At 49.4% G+C, this 18,455-nt stretch overlaps 1 protein-coding gene across 8 annotated transcripts in view; it reads right to left on the bottom strand.

Moving 5' to 3' along the window:
* Positions 1-217: 217 nt before the first annotated feature.
* Positions 218-18,455, bottom strand: part of LOC139059103 (homeotic protein antennapedia-like) — a 368,433-nt gene continuing 350,195 nt past the window's right edge. For all 8 annotated transcript variants that reach the window (XM_070537001.1, XM_070537004.1, XM_070537003.1 and 5 more), the window contains one exon: positions 218-6,334. In XM_070537001.1, coding sequence (XP_070393102.1) covers positions 6,072-6,334 — 263 coding nt within the window. In that variant the 3' untranslated portion in view covers positions 218-6,071. The remainder of the gene's footprint in view (positions 6,335-18,455) is intronic.

The raw sequence follows: 18,455 nt of genomic DNA, 5'->3' as shown, positions 1-18,455 counted from the left end.
TTTGAGTTGCCATAATAAGCCAATTAAAATAATTATGTAATCATGCTCTAAGTTGCACAAAACAATCTATGCTTCTGCAACCAGCAAAACAAGTATTGTTTCTGTAACTTTCTGCGCCACAAAAATACAAGTGCTATCACAAATGCGTCATTGTTGGTTACGTATGCTGATAAGGTGTTGTGTCGAGCAGGGAAAAGATGACAAGGGAGGCGTGTGCTTGAGATCTGTACACAAATTTTACTTGAGCGACATGGCTGCGAATAATCTCGGTTTACAATGTACAAGGTTGTAACAACAATATGCATTTTTTTCATGAGATTCAAAAGGAAAAAAAAAGCAACGATCTAATGAGTCATTTAATGCGCGTTTCAGCAATGCTCAAACGGAATGCTTAAAATTCGGGCCTCTGCTTTCAACCCTGTGAACACAATAGAGAAAGGGCCCAATTTTTTTAACAAGCACGAGGATGCACAGTTCAGCATTGTACCATTTGTTAGAAGAACACTGAAAATATAAGGAACACTCTCACAGAGGTTTTCCTGGATACTCGGCAGGCTTTTTACGATAGCCATTAGTAATGTGCAGATGCAGTTCTCAGCCGGCGAGAACGCATACATACTGGGTGCCCGGAAAGTTACTGCGCAGTGGAAAATGTGGTCCTGAAATTTCAAGCTTGAAGTTAGTATTCGAAGGACGAAGTTTGACTCTGCAAGGCAGTGCAGATTCCCTACAGGACATGGTGAAAATGTCCGCCACCGGCTTGAAGACATGTCTGCACACGACGCTACCTACTGTTGAACACTCGATGGAGGGTCGCTAGAGTTAGCTGCGCACGGTGATGGGTAATAGCCGTATGTAGCTCCTGCACTGTGTGAGGATTGTTCTTGTACAGCAGTGCTTTAAGTGCACCATACGGACGCTATCAAACGAAGTACAAGTCTCACGCCATCATATCGCACCTGAAACTGCGGTGTTATTCACAGTTATCACCACACATATTTTTTTTTTCTCTCACTGCACGGTTACTCTTCGGACACCCAATAAAGTTCACATCACAAAATCCGCCGACAGCGGATTTCATTCCTAAAGGAATCTTGTTGCTAAGTCGCCAGCCAAAGCGAATGTGCCAAAATGAATAATGACACTAGGACAATGTTTTGTTGACCTTTTGCTTCAGTTCAGCTTTACGCGAAAGTACCTTCAGAGAAGTAGCAATGCAAGCTGGAAGTACTTCGTTACGGAAAACGGGTTACTGTCGCAATAGCACGTGTTGAAGGCGCATTATGACGGTCTGCTTGTCGTTAACAAAGTCTGAAGTAACACAGGGCAAGACAAACCTACAAATTGAAGGATGAATAAAGGTGAGCCATTGTTCTTTTAATTCTTCCAGATCGGCGAAATTGAATCTCGAGGAATTGACAGCATTGTACAAAGCACAATAAGGTGTACTGCCACGATAACAAATATAATCACAGGTTGAAAAAAATAATTAAGAACATAAATGAATGCACACTAGCAACCTGAAAGAGGTGACGTCTCTTCACATGGCACACAATCATCGCTAACTCTGCGCTCACAAGCTGAAGAGTTGAATGATCAAAGCGGCGTGAGTATTTTCAAGTGTATTTACCCGCGTTTGAAATTAAATACAAGGGTGAATGAATATGAATGACCGCAATGTCAAGCCATGGTCAAGCAGACAAGGACGAGCCTACGACTATGCTGCTGTCGGGGGAAAAAAAAAAACACATACAGCAGTACGCTCAAGAAATAAAATGATAAGTATCAAGGGTCACGGCATATTTCATTGACACAACCATATAGACATTACTTTTACAGTCAACAGTCCCCTTTCATCACCAGGAAAAATAAAGGAGGGTGAAATAGCATAACACGCTTGCACGCGAGAAGTCAGCGCATTCGACGCGTCACATCAATCAAAACATGATGCGTTTCGCGACAATCTGCTTCACGCATCTTGCTTTCTTTTTTTCTTCTTTTTGTCTCCACGCGCACAGCACGCTGCACGACTCCACAAGAACACACACACATAACACGTGCGCGCGTTTGCAGACGAGAGCAGAAAGACTGTGAGCACTGCTTCTCCGCTGGCGGCGTGGTCGGCACACACGCGCAGACACGCACACACACTCGCCCTCTCGAATCGCGAAACAGTGGGGCACACGGACAGACAAGAATGAACCGAAGAGACGCCTTGGCGACGAACACGTCCGGCGGCCAGCGGCGTGCGAAACACACACACAAACACAGAACACGATCGAGTCACTGGATGCGTATATGTGTACTATGGTCACATGCCAGGCAACGCGAAGCACTCCACACCTTTTTGGAACGAACGTTCGCCACTCGCGTCCAGCCGGTGCATACAGTCACGTGTAAATTCTGCAGTCCTAGTCAGCTTTGACGATCAAGTCCAGTTCCTGCAGTTTGCCTTCGGCAACCCGGCATCTTGCGCCGTTGAAGACCGTGGCCACACGCACTGAGTAGCTCTTCGAATCCGAGCTGATGGGGCCTTATTAACGCCCGCGCTGCAGCTTGATTATGCAATTTCTTGTTCTGCCATCATATTCCCATGTCGCACGTCTCACGGTGACTCTGGACCAGAAGAAGGAGTTTGCGCGTCGGAGAAAGACAGCGGGACGCACAACAGGGGAAAGGGGCCAAAGTCCGCAGCGTCTTGCCGGTGGCTCTGTCCACCGCACGCAGAAGGGCTACGCCAGAACCGTGCAGGCGTGCGCCTCAGATCGCGTTGAAATGTCGCGTCGCTGAAGAAGACGGTGGCGGTCGAGCCTATGTGTAGCATGTCGAAGTTGCCAGCGCGCACCTCGCCAATGCGAATATACGTTGTCGTCTACAGCGAAGCAGCAGAAAGGAGATCCTTCAGCAGTACCAGGAGCAGAACAGTGTCGAAGTTCGAGCCATCCTGCCTCGAGATGATACGGAAGCCCTTCTTCCGCTCACATTGAAGGCAGGGTGGGACGCTTCCCCGCACGTCGCCTCTTCGGGCGCCAGCAGTGAAGAAAGCTACGGGCTCGCGCGTTGTGTACAGTGCGCAGTGCCCGCAGTATGCACAATCTCGAGGAACACACACAGGCAGAGAAGAAAGACGAAGATAGGCAGCTGCTGAGCCAGGCGAAATGGCAGCCGTCGGACGACCCTACCCGCATCGGCGTCGTGTCACTTTTGTTCACGGGACCGGCCAGACCCGGGCCGATGTTACGTGGTGGTTACGGTGGTTCTCGCTGTTTTTTTTTCTTTCTTATTTTTGTGCTGTGGTTGCGCAACAGGGGTGCATGCAAGGGGTGCGCTGCGTGGTGGCCACTGTAGCCGTGCGCTCGGTGGGGGAGCAGGGGGGTGGGGGGAAGAAGGCGCCGCCTGGCTTCTCGGACACAAAGGCGTGCGCCTACGCAAGCGCCGCTACGGGATGCGCGAAGCGCCCTTCCCAGGGGGTGCCGATGTGGCCCTGGGGGGTCGCGCCGGCGAGAACTGACCGTTCCAGCTCCCCTGGTGCACTACTGCGTGCATTCACAGCGGAAAAGGGGGCAGACCTCGCTTGCGCGTTTCCTTAACGAGTTCTCGAAACACGGGTAGGACGTTTCGCGGAAAGGTAGACAGAACAGGAGGCAAAGAGGATAGCGCACAGTGAACGCAAGGGGGAATTTTTTTTTTTTTCGCGGTGTGGGCGGTTCATCATTGTAACCTGTTCTCTTTGCTTACTTGTAACCGTTGCAACGCAAAGAAAGAAAAATTGAATAACAGAACATCCTTGCTGCACGGTGGCGTGGCTTTAAGCTCACCGTCCCTTGACTATCGTAGTTAAACGTCCCGTTAAAGTATTGGGGGGTGGGGGGAGGGGTCAAGCGCCGTGAAATCTGGCTTCGCTCAACAGCGGAATGCAGATGCGCAACGTTATGAAAAAAAAAAGGAAGAGCAAAGGCGCATCATTCGTGTGTGCTTGCTTTGACAATTTATAATCGTGCCTGGTAAAACGAACCATAGTAACTGTTTTACGCAGGTGGTGCTGTCACTCTAACTGCATGTAAAGTCGGCTCGGCCATCCTGGTCATGAGCCAATCAGATCTTGCGAATTTTGTTCGTGCTACGCACAGCCGCCTACCTCTGAACTAGGCAGTAATTTCGAATCAAGCAGAGAAAAAGGAACCTGCAAATGACTTTGTTCGTCATTCGTTCGGTCAGAATTCGGCTCTACAGTTCCCGAAAACATATATTGTGCTATATTTGACTGTGTACAGTGGCTGAAAAGCACCTTTGCGTTTCGCCCTGTGGGTGGTTGCGGAGCTTACGTCCGCTGAAGAAATGCAGTATTTTTTGCCCACTGAACAGTGAGATGCCAAAATGTTAATAATAACACCACAAATATTGCACTAAGCGGCGTTCACACTGTGGGGACGAATCGAAGCGCCGTTACAAACGTATACTTATCTTGAACGTCACAGTTGACACGTATAAACGGTACATCGCATTAGCCAGCTCAACTGACGGTTAGAGATGCTGCTGTAATCAGACATTCTATATTTAATAAATACTTTCTATGTGCGTAAAAATAAAACGTCATTATGCGCTACGCGCTACGTATATGAGGCATAGTGAAAATACCTATTGATAGAGCTACTTTGTACAAAGTATGAATAATAAACGAAAGTACTCTAGAAATATTTGGTACTTCAGACGTATAACTGGAAGGTTCGCGTATCGTTTAGAAAAAGGAAAAGATTACGTATAATGGAACTACGTATACCGATAATCTCACGGCTTGCCACAGGACAAAGGAGCATGTTTCTTCCCTAAAAAAGTATGCATGAAAGTGAATATACGGTGGCATTCGGTTTCTTAGTCAGCAAAAAATAAAGTAAAGTAATGCTTGACAGCATCGTCACAGTGTTCGATAGCGAAAATAGCAAAGTATACGTGGTCTAGCACATAATGTTATTAAAATCTGTACTTTTCCCCGCATAAGCTTTCGCTTGACCGTCTGTGCTTAAAACAACAACCATAAAGATGACCAGACAAAACTTTTCGCCTGACTGGTCTCCTATACGACACAAGCGAGCAAATTGATCTGTAACAACTTAGTTCCTCAGTTTGAGAAAGTCATCTGTAACATTTGTGCACAAACGAAAGAAGGTGTGCATGCTTCCTTGTGAGAGTTCATTCAAGCGTGCATGTCAGCTTACAACATCCCGGTGAAGCATATTCCCCTAGAAAACTCAAAACATCTAACCTTGTCCCCAGCTTTTAATGGTTGGCTAAACTCCTGTGGTTTTCCAAAGAAGCATAAAATGGCGGGTTCTCTGTCTGGGAAAGTGACCACTTTGAGTAACAGTTCTTTGTTGTGCCATAGACAAGCGTGAGGATTGCCCTACTTCAAGAACAAAAGAAAGGAAGCTATAAAAAGTAACCTCAGATGCGAGTTGCCGTGATACCTTTCAAGCCAGCCCACATAATGCCTTAACTTTTTTTTTTTGGCAGCTGTGATACAAGATTGCCCGTTTTATCTGATACACCTGTGCCACAGCGACCAAGGATCCTGCCGCGCAGGAGTCGTGCACGACAAAATCTCAAGACGTGTTCGCGTCCTCAGAGGTGCGCTGCATGGTAGGCGGAGCTGTTCGGGAATCGCGCTTCGGGATGAAACCTCGGACAACCTCGGGTGCCATCAAATTCCCATCAAATCGCGGGTAAACCTCGTTCGTTTCCCTGCAGCTCAGATATGCTATGCGCTACGGCGAGAAGACAGTATACGGCGGCAGTTACAGGCACCGCGAGTGCGATATACTCGTACAAGAAGTTGTAAGCGCCGGAGACGTGCGTGCGTGCGCGCGCGTGCGTGTGTCTGCGTGTGAAAAAAAAAAAAAAACACCGCATGATTTTGCTTTGTGCGCGCGGCCAGCTACTAGGTTGGGGAGGAACGCAAGTCTTGTTTGTGGTGGGTGCTGGTGGGACCGAGTAAATAAAAAGAAAAATTGTAAAAATAAAACAGAAGAAAGAAGGCGGGTAATTAACGGGGGGCGATGAAGACGCGCGTCGGCTCACTGCGGCCCGTGGTCCGGGTGGTGCGTGAGCTCGGGCGGCCCGTGTCCCAACGCGAGGCCGGCCTCCAGCTTGGCCTTGTTCTCTTTCTTCCACTTCATGCGCCGGTTCTGGAACCAGATCTTGATCTGGCGCTCGGTGAGACACAGGGCGTGCGCAATCTCTATCCTCCTCCGCCGGGTCAGGTAGCGATTGAAGTGGAACTCCTTCTCCAGCTCCAGAGTCTGGTAGCGCGTGTACGTCTGGCGGCCCCGCTTTCGCTCTGCAAAATGGAGAAGAAAGAAAAAATGGATGCGTGTCACCGTTAGTTGCGTGCAAGCAACAACGTGACAAGAGGAACTTTGGGCTGCATGCGGGTATACTTACAATCACGAGCAATACGAGAATGAACACTGACTTCATATTTAAGCAACGGTTACTCGCGATGCATGGGGAATTCAAACCTCTTATAGAAGTTAGAACAAGTAGCTTCCCGTTGGACATTTAACCTTTTAGAATACTTGCATGCTGGGCAAGTGTGGTCATCCCCAATAGGGTCTCTTGAAAGCAAATTATGTGTTACCTTTAATATTGCTGAAGGACATACAAAAGCTGCCACCCACCAAATATGCTTATATTTCGCATGCCAGAACGCGATCATTGGTATCGTTTAGCAGTGGTACGCGTCGGGGCTCAATGGCAATGACAATGCGTCCGGCAGTGCTACCAACGAAGAGACCACGGCGGCCGCATTTCGAGAAAGGGCGAAATGCGAAAACACCCGTGTACTTTGATTTTGGTGCACGTTAAGGAACACTTGGTGGTTCAAATTATTCCGGAGTTCTCCACTACGGCGTGCCTCATGATCAGATCGTGGTTTTCGCGCGTAAAACCACACAATTTAATTTAATTAACCAACGAAGACCAACACCCTAGAAATAAAAAATAATCAATGCACGCAAGAAGAAAGAAGCACGAACAAGACAGCGTTGCTGTTCTTTTTTTTTCTTTTGTGTTTGCGCTGGCTGTGGTTCGCCAACTGAGAGTCAGGCGCCACGTTAATAACGGTGTGACGTTAAAGGAAAGATAACGATAAGTCGTCGGGCCCAGAAATCCTTCATCTTATTCACTTAGGGATAAATCGGTCTGGGGCAACGGACAAGGAATAGGGCCTTTCTACACGCCAATGCCTATATTTGAGATCCCAAAGCAAATCGAGTGCAAATGTGACTGTCAAAGCTGCTAAAGCCAACGGTTTTGGATTCGTTGGCTGAAGCCGTGTGCGAGCAACAGCTTCGCAAATGCTGCATTACATAGCAAATCACCTTGGTCAGATTCATGACTTAACGGATGTTTTCGTGCAACGCATCTTTTCCGGTCATACGTGCCAGTGAGGAACCATGTGCGCATGCGCGCCCATGGTGGCCAATCAATGTAGCCCTATGCTAAATAGTCATGACAGAAGCAGCCTGGTTCTCCCCTTCCTTGCTCGCTACAGGCTTTACATTTTATCGACACCGATTACCACCCCACATGCGCGAAGTTTGCCCCTACGGAACTTCGCGCCGTCATGTTTAAGGGCATAACAGAGCAATTGAGCGCTCTAGCTCCTACACGAGCGTGAAACGCGGCAATGTTCCCTGCACGGACCGATTTATTCGCGCATGCTCAACAAACAGAACAGAACGTACGTAAGAAGGCATAATAAATGTGAACTAGTTCAAAACGCAAGCATAATAATGAGCTAGACTACATTATGCGCCGAATTTATAATTTTATGAATTCTTTTACCAGGTCACGCCTACTGCTGTTCGAGGAAAAAGAAAGGAAAAATGGACAGAAAGCGTAATACTTGTGCATGCAGCGACTAACTGAGCGAAAAAGTGCAGGAGACAGCAGACTGTTGCACGGGGTAAGACGAAGTGCTGCAGCGGTGTCACGAGTTGCTGACGGTGCTTACAGGCTCCTCCTCCGCCAGCCTATACTCCCATAACCTTCTCGTAAACCGAAGTTTCCGATAGAACGACCAGTTCTGTTTTGTTAAGGCGAACCACGAATGCCGCATTTTTCTTCTTATGCGTGATTGTTGCGAAACTCGTATAATCTGAAAGCATACGGAATATTCCTAGGCCAATGATTTCGATGCACGTTCGACTTAGGGTAGCCCGGTAAATGAACACAAAGAATAAAACAACATGTTAAAAGAACTTCCGTCAAAGAATTTTCAATCGACTCGATTTATTACGGAACGATATTTCTTAACATGTCCGAGAAAGGAAGCACTGCTTCCTCCTATATATACGACCACACCCCGCTTCTGCCGAGCTCTACAAACATGTCTTCTTGGTCCAGTTCTACTTTTAATGAAAGCTGTAATCTTCGTTCTAAAAAAACATAAAAAAGATAGAACCCTCTTTTTTCTTATATGTGCCTTCCTTCTCTATTCGGGCAAGTTCTCTAAATGGAGCGTTCGCGTCCGTTTATCTTTCTTTCACTGCAGGGTCATTCGAGACTGCGCCTCATTTCCGCTTCGTGTCGCCCAAGACGCAGCAGTGACGACTGTCCACGTCTCCCCCCCCCCCCCCTCCCCCTCCAAAGCTGCCTCCACTAGTACGTGGTGTCCTCGGTCCAGTCGGCCAGCGGCCGTCTCACTGTTTGTGTTTTCGAAACGCGCAAGAGAGAGAGAGAGAGAGAAAGAGAGGCAATTTTGGGCAGCGAAGTGGATCCCCCGCCGCCGCCCCATCGACGGTCCGCGGAATTACACAGTTCTGGCTTCGATGCGTCTCCAATCAGAAACTGAATCCCCGCCGCCTGCGCCTTTTCCCGCCACTGGGCGGAACGGGACCCAGATTGAGCCGCTCTCTCCGCTTGGTACGCCCGCCGGGGCTGCTTTACTAAGACGCCGGGATTTGAAACATCCCGCACCCGCCGCCAGTGTCCGTATCAATCCCCGAAGCCGGACCAAATTACTGCGGCTCTACTGCTGCTGCCAACAGCGAGCGCCAGCAAGGCGAGGCCCGGCGATCGCTCCCCTGCACACGCTCCTTGGGCCGCCGCCGCAGCGGAGGCCAAGACGAATAACGCGCAGAAACTTCGGCTCCTCGGGTCATCCTTTTCCTCGCGCGCGACACAGACCCAAGGAAATGAAAGGATTCGCCTTGGGCAAGAAGACGAAGCGCCAGCTAATGCGAGCTCTGAAAGGGAAACGGACCGTCACGGGACGCCGCACAACGGTGTGCGTGTGCTTATTATGCGCGCGCCTGCACGCGCACAGCGGTCGCGAAAGTTTCGCTTGAAGCCGGACGGAAAGCAAAAGAAACTGATGATGTGCTGACAACGCGAGACAGCAGCCCCGCGGCGTCATCAAGGCGGTCTTAGTCAAATTATGAGACGTCTTCAAAGTTACGTGCGATATTTAAAAAAAAAAAAACTGTGGAGGTACATTGACGCACTTCAGCTTCGCTGTGCTGCATTTCGTCAGCTGGAGCAATATATGTGCCCCAAACAGGGCTCCTGCTGATGTGTACAGCTTGAAAGGCATCATTGAGTTGGATTGCAGCATACTCATCGCTACAGCTTTAAAGAGCCTTTAGAGCTCCTGTTGTACATAAGAATTAGCGCGGTTCTATCCACAACATACACGACTCACCTAAGGAGCCCGCGCAAGTAAAATAGTTATTTTTAAAGCACCTATAACCAGCGCCACTAACAGCGGCTAACAGAGTTTTGAGCTTATAGAAGCTCTACAGAGTGAATTTGGCGCATGCGATTATTTACCTGAAAAAACTCGCGGCGAGTTTCCAACGTAGCACAATGTTACACATGTCAATGCAGGCACTAAGCTTCAAACAATTACTCCACTGTTGTCTTCCTTCCGGAGATAATCCGTGACACACATGCAATATCACCACTCTGCAGCATCCAAATAAACGTATTCAGGCTCCGTACAGGGACATTGTTTTGACGACATGCTTACTAAGCACGAGATTCACAATATACCGGTGGCCAGAAGGAAACAGCATTCTCGTGATTGCGGAATTTCGCGCGCAACGCACCACCTCCGCCGACTCTAAAGTAAAACTTGTCTAGCTGCATATAGCGGTATGCCGCAGGCTGCCAGAACGCGTCTCTCCTCTCTAAGCTCGCAGTGAGTGCGCAGCATACATAGAAGGGAGAAGCGAGTCCAGCAGTTTGAGGTGAGTGCGGCAAAGCTAAAATGACGCGTAAGTTTACACGTGACTACCTTATAGCCGACACGACGACATTCCCGCATTGCCGGGCTGTTCGTTTAATCGTCTCGGCGGCGGCTCGCTTGTCCACTCTCTCTCCGGTACACCGACGTTATACTGAAGTTCGTATAGACGCGCGCGGATCCCGCAATTCTCACGGAACCTCATCTCGCGTGCAGCCCTTTTGTTTTAGCCGCGACAGCACCTTCATTCCGAGCAGTCGCCCGCGCGACAGAGTCACGTAGGAGACAACTGCACGCTTTCCAAGCGCGCTGCGGTTTGTTTTATTCAATTAAATCCGAACCATTTACCTCTTCTTCCTGCACTTTCGCTCGGCTGCGTTCTGAGGGGAAAGAATAGGAACATTTACACTGCGTCAGCAATGCCTACTCCCATTTGGAAAACGGGCCAAAAGGGCTTACGAAATAAGGAAGACACAAGGAAAAGGCGCGCGGCTTATTCGCTTATACGGCGTAGACAAAACCCCCTTCGCGTTCTGGAATGAGCTATTAAGAAAGAGAGCCCTCGAGAAAATGAAGTGGATACGCGAACCTGCCGAGATCACTGCGCGGACGCAAGCGCTAAAGAGAAAAGTTGGAAACAAAAACGGAAAGTTGGCTCTGAAATAGCGAAACGGACTGATACCATCGCCTTCGTGGGGAAATAGAATAAAAGCAAAACTTCAGGAAAAGCAAATACATAGGGTGAGAGAGCGCGCGGAATTGCGAGGCCGAGAAACTCGCAAACAAATACTTCGAAAGAGTTTTCCCCCTCTTGAAAGAGAAGGAGTCTCCAAGATTCCCCGAAAATTGCCTCCCAAAAATGTGAAACTGTTTTTGAGCAGCAGGTCCTTTCATTGCCCCTCTGTTTTTCTCGTTTCGTTTCCTCGAGCGAAGAAAAAAGGACTGAGAGGAAGAGGGCGGGGAGGGGGGGGGGATTTCAATTCTATTTGCCATTAAGGCTAAGTGCGAGACTTGAAAAAGTTTCTCTGGCTGCGTTTGCGAAACGAAATCTCGACATAGGCAGAAAAGGACTCGCGTGCGGAAAGGTACGCGTATACGTATGTAGTGGAGTGGCGAAAAAAAAGAAAAGAAAAATAAATGAGGGAGAAAAGGAAGAGACGGGACTGTGAAGCTAGAAAGGGAGCGAAGAAGGGCCTCTCTAGCTGTATATAGTACTCGAGGCTGTTTGCACTGCGTAGGGAGACGAGACGAGACAAGGCGAGCCGGCGGTGCGTTGGGGAGCCGAGGACGGATTCCGTCTCGGAGACGAAAACTATTTCGAGATGAGATGAGACTGCAGCCGGCGACGCGCGTGCGAGGGATCTGCGCAGGGCCGACGAAATGATGGCCCCGGGATCCACCTATATACGAGGAGCGCTGTATGTACGAACGGGGTCTCGGAGAAGCCTAACCTGTAGCACGTCGCAGCGAGCGCTGCAGTACACAGCACTTGTTTTGCTGTGTCCCGACGGTGGTGCTATCGCGTGAGGACACTTCACCGCCAGGGTTCGCGGAGCGGGGAGAAATTTCCCGTGAGTCCTGGGAGAAACGATTCAAAGGAGAGCCGTTGAAGCGTGACGACGTTTACAGTTTCGAGCCAGTGAACCGAGCGAACGAGATTTCTGTTTCGGCGCCGAAACAAACAAAGAGAAAAGAAACAAAGAGGGGTGAACAGCAGATTTGATCGAGAACAATTCTGAGCACTGGGGGGCGCACGCCATTGTTGCGTCATAAAAGTTTGAGTTAGCTGAGAGGAATATAGAGTTTCATCATTTCTCTCGATCTAGTCGCGTCCTTCTCGTTGGCAACTTGCCGGAACGTATCGGAAAATATTTGTATGTGTGTGTGTGATTGATTACGAAAGCTTAGATTGCAAATACGATGTCTTGACGTGGCACAAATGTACAGGCCCACAATTACAGGATAGAACTAAAGATGCACAAGCACAATGCGAGAATTTGTTTGTTTTCTAGCCTCCTTATAAAACCTCATATCCGGCTTTCTCGGGAAATATCTGTGCCCTCAATAGTCTATGAAAGAGAGCAAACACGAAGCAGAAATTTACGGCATCAACCTACTCTGTGAAACAGGTCCATATGTTTGTTCTGCACGAGGTAGCAGTGGTATGGGACTCCCCTGACACGTGAAAGGGAGTATAACGGTCACACTGGAAGATGTACCAATCCAAAATTAGGAAGGGACACCTGTTCTTTTTTATTATTTGAATTCTTCCGGCCTGTATGTTTAATTACCATTCCGCGGGGCATTAGTGCTGTGTCCCGGAATTTCTGCTCCTCGAGGACGCTATTGAGACAGAAAGAACAGCTACACGAAACGTAACACGAAGGCTTTCTTCCTCACAAAATAAGTTGACGCCTTTCAGTGTACGTATTTAAATCGTGAAGGACACTCTTAATCAAAACCACGGAACTGTGCCGCCTGTGTTCACCAGGTGTCTCAGACACGACATACGGCATATCTTAGGTGACTGTTTTATCACTTTTAATCTCATTTGTTAACAAGGCTCCTGGGAGACGAAACGCTGACCTTAACGAATTTTTCGTGTTTGGTGCCTCGTCTTATTTCACCATATTGCATCGTACTGCACGAAAAATTGATTGAAAAATCTTATTACATTATAATTACACTAACTACTAATTATTGCGCCATTGCTACACTTGCTTACCCAAAGGGCCATGCGCGAAGTCCTATTCTGAGCGACACTCCTCCCGTGACTCCTGCCAACCTGGGCGGCAATTCCTACCGACGGTATTTCGAAGCTCTGGATGAACGGGCCCATATTTATAAGGCATTCATCAGAAATAAAACAATTCTGGCAATCATAAATGTCATTGGCCATAAAGGGCATCTTGTTCATAGTCGAGAAAAGTTAAGAGAGGAAGCTTACGTTGCCGAGATGCGACGCGATAGACGAAATAGCCTATTCAGATCCCCACGCCGCGTGTTGAAGTAATTCGCGCGCTCAGGGTTTCCATGGTGATAAACGTGCGCTGTGAAAAAGTTGTATATAGCTGCTCTCAAGCGCCAATTTCGACGTCTTATCGTCAATGTCAAGGTTTCTATAACGGCCACAATGAGTTCGTATGGCGGGACAACTTTCCTTCACAGATTCCGCCACGAAGAATACTTGAATGTATATGCTTAAAATCAGGCGATAAGAGTCGTCTGTTCAAGATATACAGTAGCTTTTGAATCACTCTGAAAGCATATGATGAAAACAGACAGTGAAACCAGAGAAAGCATAGGAAAATTTAACTGTTATGCTTAATTGAAATGCAGAAAGAGTAAGGAAAAGGTACATGAAAGCAATCAGAGAGAGAGAGAGAGAGAAAAAAAGAAAAATGAATGGATGTACGGTCAACCAGACGTGCGTCCGGTTTGCCACATTGCACAGGGAGAAGAAGGTTAAGGGATACAAGCGGAGACAGAGCACCGAGGGTGCCGCATCACCCGGAAGTGCATGCGGAAACAAAAACGACCATGCAGATTTACAAAAATTGGAAGAAAGAAGTTGGAAGGGAAAATTTGTACAATAACACAATGGCAGCGCTTTGCTATTTGAGGCTCGAGCTGGTTCCCAGAGGAAAAAAACACACCACAGCAAATGCTCGCAACTAGAACCATGCTGCAGCAAAAATCCGGAGATTACTTAGCACATATTAATGAAATACGAAGAGATTCACCTAGCGAGACTCATAGGTTACGTACGCCTTCCAGAAGCGCTTGGACTTAAAGTGGACGGAAGCACCAACCGTTCAGCAGACGAGATAAGCATGAGAGGTTTGGAGTACTGGTGAAAAAACAAACAAACAAACAGGGAAGGTATTGATAGGACCGAACACGTTAGAGGCATAGGCAGCGGTACAAAACAGATAATGAAGTTTAGAGGAAGATAAGAAAGGTTAAGGAGATTTATACAGAAATGCTAGAATGAAAGACATGTAAAGCGCACCTTATGAACTCAAAAAGCTAGGTGACTATTTGTCACCGCTTCGTTTCAGATTAGATGCCAGTAAAGCATCATCATCATCATCATCATCATCATCATCATCATCATCATCATCATCTCTAGCCGCCACAGTTGCTCACTGAGGTCTGAAGACGTCTGCTTCTGATCTCGAGATATCGGTTTGCTTGATGGGGCTGCACCACATGAGGAATATATGAGGTCCGTGCAGACATACAGGAAAACTTTGCGAAACGACAACTTTCCGCAGGTCGGAGCGGAAGCCACACAGCATCACCCCGTCCATTTCCTTGGATATGTGTGCATGCGTACAACATGAGACCTTGGAGTGTTAGCCAGCGCCTCTCACGGTGATGGCGGCGCGTGGTTAGCCGAGCTCGAAAACCGCCCGGCCTAGTCCGCCATTCCTTCTAGCCGGATCCCTTGCTCCGAGATCCCGAAAGATAGCCGCAAGAAAGCGAGACTCTCGAAAAGGCCACGGCACCCACGAGTGACGCACGTGCGCGCAAAACTATGCAGACGAAAAAAAAGAAAGAAAGAAAACGAAATGAAGAAGCTGGAAAGATAAACAAACATGAGGCAAGGTTCAGGACAGCTATACGCACGGCCTGCAACATTGTGGCATGTCCGGCGCCTGCCCGCAGGGGCGGCATCCCTTTGAGCCCTCGAACAAGCCAGCACCGAACCTGCCGCGACGTGCACACAAGTATCCACGCACCCGCTGCGCCAACGACAGGTAGGCGCCCCTCTCTGTCACCAGACTCTACCTCTAATTGCCGTTCTTCCCACGCAAGGAAAAAAACACGGCTTGTTTTTTTTTTTTTAGAGCGCAAAAAAGCCGGCTCGGTTTTTTTAAGGACACCCTTCCAGTGAAAGAGTTGAGGAAGAAAGAGATGGATAGGAGAGAGTAAGAGGGGGGTACAGCTTTTTTTTTTTTCAGTCTTTTCCTCGACCCGCCTTTATTGTACTCAACCGGCGTAGAGCACTTGGGTGACCACCACGAGGTGGTGCTTGAACGCCGCGTCGTTCACGTCGTCTCCCCTCGTGGAAATTGCACGCTGCCGCTTTCTTTCGCGGCTCGAGAGTTGCAACCCTAAACAACGTTGTACTCCTTTCCAGCCAAACCCGGCCAACAGGGAAAGAGGAATGAAAAGGTTGGTCTGAACAATTAGTCAATGCTTTGAGATCTTTGAGCGTCGCCTTTAACTTGTGCGCGCGCGCGCGCTTTGTTGTGGCTTCCGTCAAGGACGGAGGGGATGACTCCAGACGTCCACGGCTTCTCTCTCCTTCTTCTTCTTCTTTCTTTTTCTTTTTTTTGTTGCTGTTGTTGTTACTGCGAACCCTTCGTATACGGATCGCACCATCGCCGCCCGCGGTAAAATATACACAAACAAAGGCACAGCTTTAAACTTAACAACTGGATGCGCTCTCGTCCTCTTCGAGTTGCACGCCGAACAGAAAGAACATTGCTCTTACTGCTGCACCTTCGGTTGCCCGTCCTATTTGTCTCTCTCTCTCTCTTTTCTCTCTCTCTCTCTCTTTTTTTCTTATGCACTCGCGCAAGCGTCCTGCATTTTTTTTTTAAGGGCAACAGAAAACTTGGCGTCTGGAAGTCCCCATTGGTGCCAAGTTCCCCGCTGGTGCTTTCCCTTTGCCGTGCGCGCCTTACGTGCGAAACTCGAGGAGCGTGATGCAAGAAAAGCGCCGGCGTGACGGGGCAACGGGGCTTAAGTAAGAGGGATCACAAAAGGATGCCAAGAGAAATGGAAACCCAAGGCGAAGCCGGAACAACAATGCCGATCTAGGAGACGCAGGTGCGGCACCCGCAGCCGAAGGCTGCAACACAAGTCAGTCACAAAACCGAGTTCAACTGAAGAGGGGCCCCGGAATTTCCACGAGATGCGCGCAGTCCAGCCCGTACAAGCTCGGCGATCGGCAGAAATCTCCGGAAAACGGGCCAGACGGAGTGTCCGAACTTAAAGAAAAAGAATAACACTAGAGCGTCGAGGCGCCCTTAGATATATATTCCGCTTCCGACACAAGGAGTCGAGGCGAAGCGTTCTAAGTCGGATGCAGAAACCGTGCTTACAACTAGAGAGGGCCTGCTATGGTTTATACGGGGTCGTCCCGGGATTCGGACAGCGCGGCGAGAGCCCGGCGCTCGAGTCCAGTCGATTTGTATGCATTAGGACGTCCCTAACAATGACGGAAGGAAGCGTCAGAGAGCACAGCGGCACAACCGTCCGGTCGGTGCCGCTTCTCTTATTTACACCTGACGACGGGGACGGGTCCATGAATATGGACGGCCTGGCCTGTCCGGATGCTTCCCTGCCCAGCTTGCTCGCATTACGCGCCAGCCTTATACTGGCTTCTAAAGTCCCTGTCCGCCCACCGTACCCTCCAACGCCTTTCTTTCCCATTTTTCTCAAGTAGCTTTTACTTCGCCGCCCTTCATTGCAAGGCTGGCTTGTTGTTCCCCAGATTATACGGAACCGAGAGGCTCGCCACCTGACAAAAAAAGGAAAGGTGCTCGAAAATGCGATAAAGGGACGATTTACGGCGGCGATAAATTCTGTCTCGGACGCGCGGATCAGAACGAGCTCGGTGCACACTCCACGAAATGCGCTAAGAAAGACGGAAATCGGGTGCGAAACCTAACGCCTATAATAGCCTCGGAAGTCACGACAATCTGCCACGCTCTCGTTTGAACCAGGAGGCAACCGCGCTGAGCTTTTGCAACGGGAGGAGCGTCAAAGCCAATCAGAACGAACTCAAGAAGAGCACGGATGACCTCTTGAGGGCCTGGCTTCTTAAGGGTAATCAATTCCCGAGCCAAAGGCGAATGAATATTATGGCGTTTAGACCGTTCTTGGGTCTGAAGAAAAAAAAAAGGAAACGCGCTGTCAGGTAAAGTAACGTGGCGAAATCATCATTCATCGATCCACGCCCCGAGCACCTACGCGGCAGACGGTGGTCGGAGCACACGGTGTGGCGCAGCCCCGTGGTTTGGCTCCTCTGCGCGGGGAGCGGAGCGCTGCACCAGCCCGACAGTCAGTGTTCGCGACTCCCCGAGCGACATACAGAGGGCGGTCTGGCTCGAGCACACATGGCGAGCGGCGTTGGCAGCGCGGGGCGTCCATTACGCAATTAGCGCGCGAAATCGCGCCACGTGAACGCCGACCACGAACGCCGAACGTCACGCCCACGGTGTGCAGCGATTAAAGCCCACCTATGCTGTACATGGCCCGCGGCTGCCGGCACCTAAATGCAGCGCCTACTTGACCGCGCTCCGGCCACGAGGCACGCGCAACTGTCCGCAATGCGCGCACGAGTCCACGAAAAAAAAAAAATACGGGTGAAGAGGCGCGGCTTCTGTTCCTCTCTGTTTTCTGTTTTTTTTTTTCGCGGAGACTCGATAGCCGTTGCACCGGTGGGTCACGCTCCAGCCATGGATCTCTGCGAAGACAAACGACGCGAGGCGTAACAGCACGGGTGCCATCACTCACGACGGACGGAGAGCTCACGTTCGGCCACCTCGCACGCTCTCACCGATTTATGAAGGAGAGGGAAAAGAAAAATAGAAAGAAAGACGGTGAGCCCGGGGCGGCAAGTGACAGCGCTATATACAACGCCCCCGACCGCGGAATGACGAACCGACGTTATCCAACGTGCGCGAGGACAGACGTATTTTCATTGGTATAAATTGTCTCCCAGAGCGAAGTAAAAAAAAATTAAATTATGGGGTTTTACGTGCCAAAACCACTTTCTGATTATGAGGCACGCCGTAGTGGAGGACTCCGGAAATTTGGACCACCTGGGGTTCTTTAACGTGCACCTAAACCTAAGTACACGGGTGTTTTCGCATTTCGTCTCCATCGAAATGCGGCCGCCCTGGCCGGGATTCGATCCCGCGACCTCGTGCTCAGCAGCCCAACACCATAGCCACTGAGCAACCACGGCGGGTCCCAGAGCGAAATACACGAGTTCGTTCGCATGATGATGTGGACCAATGCGCACACAGCACCAAGCGGTCCCGCATCGCGTTGAAGAATACCAAGAGGGACTCGGTGCCGCTGCTCACTTAAAGAAGGAGAATAGAGACGTATCCACCCGAGAATGCGTCGTGCGCATTTCATGAGCAAGCGACCTCCCTAACCAGGAATTATCCTATCGTTCAACAATGCC

This window comes from Dermacentor albipictus, chromosome 4 (genome assembly GCF_038994185.2).
Source record: "Dermacentor albipictus isolate Rhodes 1998 colony chromosome 4, USDA_Dalb.pri_finalv2, whole genome shotgun sequence".
In the NCBI taxonomy this organism is placed as follows: domain Eukaryota; kingdom Metazoa; phylum Arthropoda; class Arachnida; order Ixodida; family Ixodidae; genus Dermacentor; species Dermacentor albipictus.
The sequence above is the reverse complement of the archived record's forward strand: the minus strand, read 5'-3'. Positions and strand labels throughout refer to the sequence as shown.